The sequence below is a fragment of the Bombus fervidus genome, chromosome 2, assembly GCF_041682495.2.
Source record: "Bombus fervidus isolate BK054 chromosome 2, iyBomFerv1, whole genome shotgun sequence".
NCBI lineage: Eukaryota > Metazoa > Arthropoda > Insecta > Hymenoptera > Apidae > Bombus > Bombus fervidus.
This window is the reverse complement of record NC_091518.1, coordinates 21,070,612-21,083,036: the sequence shown is the minus strand read 5'-3', so window position 1 is coordinate 21,083,036 and position 12,425 is coordinate 21,070,612. Positions and strand designations below refer to the sequence as shown.

The window sequence follows — 12,425 nt, the reverse complement described above, 5'->3', positions numbered from 1 at the left end:
GCTTACTGGAGGTATGCTCAGTTCTTTTTCTAAGATATCAAAGGCCAGCTGATTGTTTGTAACCGCATCGTCCGGATTCAAATTATGGAAGTCTATCAGATTCGGTCGATATCTGTGAATTATCGCACAAATAGCCAGACCATTCTTGAACGAGGCACCCATATCTTTTATTTGGACCGAGTCGTACAGGGCAACTTGTTTTTGCAACCAGCGAAGCAGCATGTCTGGATGCACTTGCGAATCTCCACGTAAATCTATATACCACGATCGATAACATTAATAACCTTTATAATATTTTAATGTAACTACGGTCAAAGTACATTCGCGATTCTACCTCGGCGACGTCGTTTCTTAGGAATATCGATCTCGGACTGTACAGGAGGCTGTTTGATGCTGTCAGGGTCATCTGTGTCGATTAAACCTCGCACTTGTATTGGCGTTACAGAGGATACGTTCAAATTGGGGTATCTTAAAACGAATGAAAATTTGTTATTAGTAAATAAACAGCAAATGAAATTATATTAGGCAGATAATTTTATTTTATAGCAATAATAATATAGCTATTGTACCTGGTATGAGGGTCCAGTGTATATGCAGCGTAATCCCTGTTCAAATTTTCAGGCGTGGTCTGCCCGAGTAGCCTGTAAATAGATTCGCGTTCTGCAATTACTTCTAACGGCGATACATTTGCACCCCAGCTTTTGATCGCCCAGCAGGCATCCAAGGAGCTTAAAAATCCTCTCGCACAACCGGATCCCGTTGGCCAGAATGGCTATAAAAATTATACCATGTAAATTACACCATATGTGTATACATATACGTATATATTACAGCGACAACAGAGAAGACTCGGAATAACAAAGAAGATCATTACTATCATCCAACAAGTACAGCAGCATTGTACGACAGTTGATAAAATTAATTGAAAAATGTCACTTTGATAAATCGTTAGAATTAAAGTGTAGGATAATAGAGACGTCAGGCGATATACCTCGAGCAGACTATCGCCGACGAGGATCATAAGCAGTCTATGACCCCGACGTTCCAAAATCCGGCTAGCATTCTCCGCCGCATACATAGACGTGAAATCGAACATAGCCACGTCTGGCTGACCATAATGGTTCACTGCAAATTCCATACCAATCATTTGGTATTCCGTAGAGAATTCAGCAGCTTCACGGGCGTAAAGCATCAATGCTTCGCGATCCACGTTTTCCTTCGCGAGCAACTTCGCTGTATCTGGATAGTCCTGAAATATATTCCGATCAATTAACATCACGCTTATAATTAGCCGGAATCGTTATACAGTTATAACATATAGTATATAGTATAGACAAAGGTATAATTATTTTTATACTATGACGTACCTGCAGAATTACTCCCTTGTCTATAAGGCTGTGCTTTTTGGCAGTCATAACGAAGTAATGAGTATCATCTTTATAATATACAATATTCTCTAGATCTATACCAGTCTCTTGGTACAGTTCTTTGAAAAATTTCTGGTTGAAGATGAAGGCCACTCCGCTGATTTCTTCTACCCGTGCCTCCGCTTCAGTTCGTTTGTTTATAAAATTGGCCGTTATCGCTATAGCCAATTTACCCCGAAATTCTTTCCGCTTGAAACCCTCCAACGTGTTTCTTTTGCCATCGGCGCCGATTAGCACGTCGAACTCGTATTGACAGACTGGATGATCAGCGGGGGTGGTTTTCGCTCTCCAACCGATCTCTGAAAGAATTACAAGTTTATGTTAATCAAACTATAATAATGGAGAAGAGAAGGGCGATACAAGACGGGGAGGAACGACGATAAGGAAGCACAGCAAGGAGGCAAAAGCATAAAAGTTGCCATAGTTTTACAGACAGAATATATAACGGAGTGCGATATAACAGAGCGGATAAGAGAGGAGGTAGATATATATAAGAAAAGGGAGATAGACGAGGCAAAGAGTTTGGATAGATATAAGGGAGGAGGCAATAAGGTGATAACGCCATAAGACCGATAGAATGTAAAAAGCGTGATAGGTAAACGAGATGTAAAACCGAAAGCTCGTCCATGTAATATATAAAGGCGAAAGGCACGGACTACTTAGTAATATAATAATAATATAGGAATATTTTATGGCAAACGGTTGCATAAAAGATTCGTAAGATTTCTTGCAGCGCAGAAACAAAGCTCCGATACTTCATCTCCAATGCGATTTCAAGCAGAGATTTCTTTCCTATTGTATTTATTTTGAACTTTACGTTACACGTGCTCTGTTTTGTATACTTTTTACCTTAGAATTTCTTCTACCAATTATCAACAGTTTTTGTCAAAAAAAAAGAAAAAAAAAAGAAAAAAAAAAAGGAAACGAAACCGGTAGGATAAATAGAAGCCTGAACATTTTACAGGTCGATAAACTTTCACGTGTCGAAAGGGTCGATTATTGGATGAAAAGGGGTCGATTGAGCGTTAGAAAGACTAGATTACTTACTGCCCTCTTCCTGATTCTCCGGTGGCGGTATCAAAGAATCGAAGCTGACACTTTCGTGGAACTCGACACCGAGGATCAATGCGACTTTCAGCAAGATACACTGAAGTTGGCGGATACTGATGTGATCTATAGATCCAGCGCAGAATTTTCCAAAGAATTTCTTTGCTCCTAGGCCACGAAGATCTTGAATAACAAAGGGCCAAAGGTGAAGGACGTTGTTTCTGGACATCCGGTCTCTTTTTTCCACAACGACAACCTTGGCACCTAACAGCTGGGCTTCTATCGCCGAACGAAGTCCACACGGACCTCCTCCGATGATCAAAACCTGAACAATTAAACGTCCTTTGTTATTCCAATTTCCTCAAAGTAAAACATCCAGCAAAATATCGAAAGACACTGCGCAAAGTTTTTCTTCCTCTTTTCAAACGGAGATTATCGTAATTATTTCTCTTTAAAATGGTTGAAATTTCTTTTTTAATGGCTTGAAAATTATGCTGGTTTTTAATCTCTAAATTAAGATTCTGAGAACCCGAATTTAGTCGTGTATTTCAATTCTTACAAGTATATCGTTCCTTTTGTTTCATAGTTAATTAAATCATCAGCTTTATCTTCTCTCATGATACGTTTCTATCACTTGAAAAACTATAATAGATTTCTTACGATAGTAAACGCAGAAGAGTGTTTTACATTCTTAGTAGAAATATCAGCCTAAATCAATTTAAAGTTGTACAATTTTTTAAATTTGTTTACCTCTTCTCGTGTATCAAAGTACGTTAAACAAAGTTCATTACCGAGCTATCGATAGCGTTTCGTATCACGAACGCACGTAGTAATTTGAAAAGCATCGACAAGTTGAATTATTTGGAAATTATTATTTAAATCGATCCAATAAATATACAAACATACTTGGATCGTTCGATCCTTTGTCATCTTAAATTAGCTCGATAGATATCATTTCAGGTGAACGAAGTTTCTCCAAAAAAAAAAAAATCGTCACGCCATAATATTAAAAACAGCAAGATACAACCAAAAATTAAGGAGAGAAACAGACGATTCACGAAATCGCATAAAATATTCTTGGTATACTTACTCTTGTATTCGGGCATGCTTTGCCACGATTGTAACATTTGTGATTGGCCCTCTGATCGAATTTTTTCCATAGAGCTTGCGCCTTCCACGATCGCAACTTGAGTCTCAATTTTGGATAAAATTGATTGATCGTATTTGGTCTGATTTTGAGCAATTCGCAGAGATGCCGAAAATGCCCAAGAATAGATTTCAATGTAGTGGCATTACAAAACAAATCGAACTCTTCGTTGGCTCTCGCCACCTCTGCCGAGTTCATTGTTTGCTTTCGACCCTGCTGATGCTCCATTACCTGTAACAAATCGATACTTGTTATAAATCTTTTTATGCGACCAGCGTAAGCAGAAGCGTCGTAAACACTGCAACTATTAATACAAGTTGCCTCGTGTATCAGGTAAATTAACCTTCTCGTATCTACGGATAAGATAACTCTGGCGGCGCAATGTCGTCCATAGATTCGGGAAAAATCGATCTGCAAGATAATCTCTCTTTGGCTAAATCTAAGAGACGCGTATTTAACTTTCGCTAAATATTAACATTATACATTTTAAAAATATATTTGTTTTAAATGTCAGTTTGAAAGTTATCTTTGAATAAATCTAAGGACACGTCCGAGATTACAAAGCAACTTGATAATTTCAAAATTCATTTTTCGAAATGCGTTTTCTTCTTTCGATGAACGTTATAATAAGAATTACCTTTGGATAAGTTTTATTAGTAAGGTATATCGAAATACAAAGGTATCTGCAAATTTCTGTCGCTTTGTTTGCTCAGGTCTATCGTATAATTTTCATAGACATCATAGAGACATCGTTGTGCTCGCCAAAATTTCATTCGAAGTCTCAACGACGCAGCGAAACTATCAAAGACGAGTCTTTCCCATTGAAACGTTTATTAGACTGTCCGAGAAGTTTCTCTCGTTTTATGAGGAAATAATAGACGCACAAGGTTTCTCGTTCTATATTATTTTGTCGAATTACGTACGACCGATTTTCTTCCGTCGAGACAAACCGCGACATTTCACAGACTTGCTTTCGCGTTTGTACGACGGTGGATCGTTGGGAAAAACACGTTCGAGAAAGAAAGACACTTTCCGGACAACCTAATATAAGCTTCTATTTACAGTTCTTGTCAACATTTAATATTTCTCTATTACAGTGGAAACTAACAATTATCTTGGCGTTAACTTTTCTGGCGATCCTATTGGGTTGGCAACTAAGTGACCGCGGATTTTGTCAAGACCACCTAATGACAAAATCCGCAATCACTTAGTTGCCAGCTCAATATTCGAACGAGGCAAATTCCACCCGACTAACAAAACAACATAAATTACCAATTTTTAGAATGTTGTATGACGTTACCGTGGGGAGAGAACTCGTAACACGACTACGTACCGTTTCGAACTATTCGTCCCGACGTTATTTCCACGACTTTAAAGGAACAGAGGCTAATTTAGCCAGAAAAACTGCATCCTTCGATGACTAACGCTAAGAGAAACTGATACAAAGTTAATACGCAATAATTTCGATCGAATAATTGCACACCACCAGCTACTCGCTTGCGATCGAGATTTATCGCCGATCGTTGGCGGTGGAAGGGAAAAGGAGCACGCAGAAATTCATCGAATTCGCGATATAAATTACCTGGCACGTTGCTTCGTAATTAAATTCGTACAACGATAATTTACAGATTGGCCTGGATGGTAAAACGGAACGAACGCTGATTAACGATAAACAACGTGGATATTAAATAAATTTGCGAAACGAGCGTACATGAAGTAACGATACGTAAAATTTCACGCGCAACGTTAATGTGGCACAGAGAACGTTTCTTACGATCGGTATAAATTCACCTAAATACCAGTGCATCTGTCGATCGTATTTATCCCGTTCGATAGCTCATTGCGGTTTCTTCTTCTACGTCTCGTGATCCTTTTCCGTTCCTTTTTCCCCCGACACACCACGAATTTATCCTGGAATTTTTCACCGCAGACGCGTTTTATTTTCGTATCGAATATTTCTGTCTCTCGAGCGTGGAGAAACGAAACGTCGCGTCGTTTAAAGGGAACAATGCTACACGCTGATTTCCTTCGTCCTGGGTTCAGGCGCTCGATGAAAGCGTTAAACACGCTCGACTCGTCGCACTTCCACAAATTTTGCACGTACTCACGTTGGAATCTTTTTAACTATCAGAGATATGAGAAAAGTTCTAATACATTTGTAGGAAATCGTTCGATTTCACAGAGACGATCGAATAGAGTATCTCGATTACTTGTAAACTGCTTTTCACGGACATTTCAATATCTTTCGCTATCTTCTCCAAGAATAATTTTCAATATTTCTTTTTTTTTTTTCCCGGAATAATTTACGATATTTTGTTTCTTCGATTCTCGAAGGCTAACTTGAGCGAAATTTTACTTTATTCGAATTTCGTTCGAACGTTACCGTTTGCAATAATATTATCGCGCTGTTATTTACCTGTTAATTACTGTAACCATGGGAAATAATAAATTTTCTATTTTCAGCCGACTACCCACAGAATATTAAATCGCCTTATTTATCCTCTTTATTGATTATTGCAATTTCATTCACAATAGCGCAAACGTGATTTCCTTCGACAACAACGTTCAAAGATCAACGACATCGCATTACATCTCTACACCGTCGTCGATTCGATCGCGCATCTCGATACACGTTCGGACGATGTTTACGAAGCGGAATTTTAATTTCTCCTACTTTTTATCCAATTTACAATAACGTGCAATCTGCGTCTCGCGTTCGAGTCGATACTTTTCGTAAAAACGCGTACTCGTTTTAATCGATAACGTTAGATATCGGTGGAAATATCGGCGCGATGTATGCTGTACACACGATGACCGATGACACGGTGCTTTGAATTGATTCGAGATAAAAACGATTACGTAACACGATTTTCTCGTACGTAAGGACGTAAATTGTAGATCTCGTTACATTTAGCAGGTTATCAGGAAGAGGATGGTTATTTCTAGGCTCGTTTCTAGGTACTCGCCGATAGGCTTAGCCTATGCGAGATAATAGAAAATCGATAGGAGCATGTTTGCAGTTGCACGAGGCGGACGAAAGTAGCGTCACGTGCTTTGCGAACGAACGTTATGGAATTACGAATGATTTTTGACGTATCGATCATCGAATAATCCAATTGACGTAAAAGCTGAGTTATGCGCGCCCCTGCGATATGGCTATCACTTGAAGTAAAACACGACGCGTATCTTTGCCAAGAAAACCCTATCGTATCTTTAGCCGAACAAATTACTTGTTTGTCGGTATAATAATCGTTTATTCAATTAATCAGAAGATACGTAGGTATTAATTATAAATTATAACAGTCGGTTGTTCGAACAAATACTATACTCAACATTCAAGGAATTTCGCTGTTAAATAACGAAGATGAAAGGTCTAAACTAACGAACTATTTATTTATTGATTTCGGTCAACTGTTTGAATAAATTCGTACATTATTCGTTGTTGGAAGAGTGTTATTAATAAATAAAGAAAATTGATAAAATCCGAAGTAACAAGCTATTCAATTTCTGCTATTTAATGTACGTTCATATTCCTCGCCTTTTGTTCGAAGAATTTCATAATTTCGTAATTCGCAATAGAAGAAGATGAAGCGGATAATATCATCGAATCACGGGTGACCGGAAGAGTTTACGATTCGAATTTTAGGCCGTGCAATTTCAATTTGCATCGTGTATCATATCGTACCACTGTCGCATGAAACTTGGAACACACGATGCAAGCCAGGTACGCCTCCACCTTTTTTCCTATCTTTTTCCAATTGAATAGTTCTAACCACATCCACGCGAAAGGGTAACGGATACAAAGACTAGTTTACGATCGTCCCTTTGGAAGGACAATAGGCAATATTTCTATGTAAATATGCATACTCCGAAATTAAGGGACCTTCTATAAATTTCCTAAATCATTTACAAGCCTAACTGTACAAACTTAATCTAAGGATTAGAACAACGCAGAAGCATTTCACGTAAGAAAACTCCGCTTCTAATGGTAAACATCATCGAGGTTGGTAATCGAAACAAAGAGAGAGAAAGAGAGAGAAGAGACGATGAGAGGCGAGTAGGCAGATCTAGGCGAGGTGGTCGCCCCGGACCATCCTCGAGCCACTCGAAATGTCACGAGGTGCTGGCCGACATGCCTTCTGCGTGCCTTTCGACTCGACCATACAGATCATCGGTGCTCGTCTTCCGATAAGTGCGAGCTAAATACAGCGGGATGCCGAGAATCGTGGCGATGCGCTGGCGCCCGTATCAGCCACGGACTATGGCTGAAGAGAAAGAGGTGGTGAACGAGGAACAGGAGGAGAGATATTCGGTCACGCTCCGGTATTGATTTACGAATCAATTTAGAAACGACTTCCGCGATACGAGTCCCATAATTCATGCGGATTAGTCGGCTACGCCGTACAGTTTCCAATGCACTGCTGAAGGCGCTGCAAATGGCCTACTAGCGTCAGTGTTCCTCTAACTAAACTGTTTGAAGTAGTAACTAAAAACCGAGCAATAAAGCAATTAGAAGCGCCGCTATGCGCATACTCTTTGATGTATCGCGTCATAGCGTGTTGTCTTTACGACGATCGTGTTAAACGATCCGCAAGAAAGAATTGAACGGTTTAAAAGTATAAACGACATCGTTCGGGTTAGGTATAGTATCGATCATTGACACGGAAGGTTGGGACGAAAGGAGGTTCTACCGTTCTTCCATGTTTTTATCGATTGGCCTATGTTGTATATCTATTTGAAGTTGGGTATTTGTCCGAATGTATCGAATGGGATTAAAGCCATCCGTCATCCACCGTCTAATTGACAAACGCCTCGCTATTGTTGCTAACACTAAAGCTACCACAGCGGTCGAAATGGTTGGGTCTACAATTTTATAACTCTGTCAATCCTCGTTTAGGGATTATGGTTCCAGATGGATTAATAATATCAGAAATGCACAGAGTAACACGAGAGAATTCTTTTTGTAAGAAAGTAATAAATTAACAAATATATAAATGTTCTATCAGACGTATAGTTTGATATTGTTGCTAACACTAGAGCTATCACAGCGCTCGTTTAGGGATTATGGTTTCAGATGAATTAATAATATCAGAAATACACAGAGTAACACGAGGAAATTCTTTTTGTAAGAAAGTAATAAATTAACAAATATACAAATGTTCTATAAGACGTATGGTTTGATATTGTTGCTAACACTAGAGCTACCACAGCGGTCGAAATGGTTGGGTCTACAATTTTATAATCCTGTCGATCCTCGTTTAGGGATTATGGTTCCAGATGAATTAATAATATCAAAAATACACAGAGTAACACGAGGGAATTCTTTTTGTAAGAAAGTAACAAATTAACAAATATACAAATGTTCTACCACGATGTATATTTTTAAAAGCAATCATTTTGTCTTAACTGTCGGTAGTTCTAGCGCTGATATTGTTAGTTCATACACGTTCAACATTTCGATTAGACCGACGTTAACTTGAATTATAACGATTATATATATAAATGTAAGTAGTTTAACTAAAGTTACGATTATATGATGATCTGTTATGTATGCGTTTCTGTCTTTCGACGAGTTTACGTCTACCGTTCTGGTTTAGCGTGTATGTGGTCTTGTTTACGCGTAAGTTTTACGGTTACTGTTCTGTCTTATTTTGCGCGTGCAACTGAAAGTCACCGCGAAGCTGGGAGGCAAATGGAAATAAAGAATTTAGTCATATAACGAACGTGTATCATATATGTGCTTATGTTCTCTCCTACGAAAAATAGTATACAATGTGAAATACAAGTACAAATAGAAAAATAAGATATTCCTTCAAAAGCAGCTCTAGCGGGTGTATCAAATTAATGGCATACGTATATGGCTTCAAAGAAACTTATTACGATTCGTCAGGCGGTTGTGAAGAAAAATTGATTTATTGCATCATATACCACTTTTATGCTACTGCTTCTTCCGTGTGTTACGTACATGGTATTCAAAATATCAATGTTACTGTACGATTCCTACTGCCATATACCCTCAAACACACGCACAAATCAATAAAAAGTACAATTTCCCTGCTCCAATATCCATAAAGAACACTACATACACATTTCCGAAACGTTTTTGTTGAACCAAAAAAAAAAAAAAGAAAAGAGAAACGCAATTTTACCACGCAATTTAAAACGCTCGATAGAAAGAACGCATCGGGTATATTACCTTACCTGCGCAACAAATCTAAACTACAAATACAGAAATCGAAAAGCGTAATCCTCTCACATTTCCCATCGTCTCTATCGGGTTAAAAGAAGAAAGACACCTCCGAGGATCTTTCGCGCGAAGAAGGAAAGTCTCCTGTATCTTTTCGCGGGTCAGCCGATAATTACGAGTTCGAGACGTGGAATTTTATCTCTGTAGGCGGCAGCCAGCGTTAATTTCTCCACGGTGCCGTACAATGACTCGTTATGCACGGTCACGTCCTCGCGAACGATCGTAATATCGTGTGCCGCACCGTAGTCGATACACCCGATGCTCTTCCACACGGTTCTTTGAACTTACGACCTGATAACTTGCTGCTCCTGCCGCCAATGCCTTTGCTTCGTCGTCGTCGTCCTCGTGCCACCGGGTATTCCGCATACGACAAACGGAAGCACGAGAACTTTCCCCTATGGACGTTCTGCGGAGATCAAAGCGAAGCTCTCGTCGTGATATCGACCGTCTCTAAAGCGATGCTTCGCTTCCTTTTTTTCTCTCTTCTTCTTGCTCCTTCTTTTTTCTTTTTTCGTAACGCACTTTGACGGTGGAAATAATTATTAAGGCTGTTTATTCGTGCTCGAACCTCGTTTCCTGAGGAAGGGGGAAGGAAAGGTATAATTAATGTGGAAGGTGAACGAACGTAAAGTGTACGTTCGATGAGATGTTATACTTCGTTCGAAATAAATGGCACGAATAATAGTTGTTTGGGATGCTTCTAATTGAACGAATTTTGACGAGTCGACGACGTTTGCGGAGTTTATCGAGAAGTGGATATTCTCTGGAGATTAGGATGATGGAAGATCGAGATTTGTGAGAAATTTGAACGGATAGAAATGTACGCGGTGTACATAACACGTGAAAATGTATATAATATATATAATAAAACATAAAATATATGCTTCGTGTATTTGTGGGAAATTTAAATGGACAGAAAGAATACGGAAAAATGCGTAAACTAAAGTAGTCGCTGTAATATTTCGGGAGTGAAACAAATTTCCATGTACAGCTATCTCTATGTACTTTTTTTAGTTTTCATAAAAATGGATAGATTCGTATAAACATTCGGCGGTCTATCGATGAGATTTTCAACTAACGCGTTGAAAATATAGTCGGCGTATTGAATCTTGTCGAAATATTGTTTCAACGAAACGAGTAATCGACGAAAAAATTAAACGAATGTAAATAATAATAATAATAATAAAGATATTCGCGAACCATAAACGTTGTAGATGGACGATTCTATCCGCACAATTCCGTGAACTTTCTTTGTCTTTCGAAGTTTAAAGCAAATTAAAAGTCTAAAGAGTTTATCGAGAAGCGAATGCCTTCTGAAAATTAGAAAATTAATTAGCTTGTTAACGAGAACGTTGAAAATAGTTAAGAACGTGTTGACTGAATGTTGCTTCTGGGAAAACTACGATCAGTACGAATGTAGATAAATTACAAAAATGTTCAACGAACTACAAGCGTCGAAGATTTTTATCTTACATGATTTTATCGACAATTTTATCCGAATAATTTCTTTATAATTCTGCGAATTTTTCTCATTTTCTCCGGTAAATCATCGTACGGAAGATTAGATGAAAGTACGTTCGCGAGATCAAAGTATCGGTAAGTGGTCTGCCGTGTTATTGGCTGCTCTTTATAGCAACAGCAAAGCATTTTTTTTTTAATCATCGTCGACGATGAAAATAGTCGTCGCGGCTATTTATTTTTTATCGGACGTCGCTTCCGGGAAAAGTGTAAGTAATAACACGAGGGTTGACGAACGTTTATTATAAAACTTACGTTACCTAACAAGTTCTTGAAAATCTCGATGCGAGTTAATTTTACGTCGTTTGAAGAATTAGCGCGCGGAGAAACAGCAAATTACGGAATATTCGCGTTACGATCGACGTAATCCAATTCTCGAATTTTTCCTCGACGAAACTAACGATGACGTTAGCTATTATAACTTTCTAAATTACATAAAGTCTATTAATTTAACATAATTTTTATTATACGAATTTCTTCCTTCCTTTCTTCCTTTCTCAAATAGACGAAAGAGTCGAATCGAAGGTGATCGAGGATGATCCACGCCGCGCTCTTGTAACACAACTAAACGTTAATTTATGACGACCACGCACGCGACAATATTTTACGAAAACATCTACAATTTCGCAGATAATAACACAACGTCGAATATAACGCCGTTGGCGAATTTGACAGTTCCTTGGTCCGTGCAACATGTAACTAAAAAGCAAGATGTAAATACACTTCCATCAGAGTCGCAAGAGGAAGCAGTGATAACTCAAGAAAATGTAGTTGAACCACCTTCTAATGGTTGTTCCAAGACGCACGAAAGAGAGGTACGTGATTTGAACACGATGTAACATCCTCTACATTTCCAAGTACGAGCTATCCTGTTGTTCCACGGCCAAACTTGTTCCTTAAATTCTAAATGTCGCATAAACAAAGATCGTTTGAAGTTTTATTAAAAAGTTATATATAATAGGAATACGAAATATCGCCTCCAATTTCAAGTCGATTTGTACGTGAACAGTTTAAAAAAAAGTGAGATACGAAAAGTTGG

General features: G+C 38.5%; 1 protein-coding gene across 6 annotated transcripts in view; it reads right to left on the bottom strand.

The window, feature by feature from the left end:
- Mical (Molecule interacting with CasL) overlaps window positions 1–12,425 on the bottom strand; it is a 108,403-nt gene that overhangs the window by 16,751 nt on the left and 79,227 nt on the right. For all 6 annotated transcript variants that reach the window (XR_011802182.1, XM_072020512.1, XM_072020487.1 and 3 more), the window contains exons 2-8: window positions 3,565–3,852; window positions 2,475–2,799; window positions 1,368–1,726; window positions 992–1,249; window positions 570–772; window positions 335–468; window positions 7–254 (exon numbers count right to left, since the gene is read on the bottom strand). Coding sequence is in view for 5 of the 6 variants with exons in the window: in XM_072020487.1 (XP_071876588.1) it covers window positions 7–254; window positions 335–468; window positions 570–772; window positions 992–1,249; window positions 1,368–1,726; window positions 2,475–2,799; window positions 3,565–3,852 (1,815 nt within the window). In the remaining variant the exon portion in view is untranslated. The remainder of the gene's footprint in view (window positions 1–6; window positions 255–334; window positions 469–569; window positions 773–991; window positions 1,250–1,367; window positions 1,727–2,474; window positions 2,800–3,564; window positions 3,853–12,425) is intronic.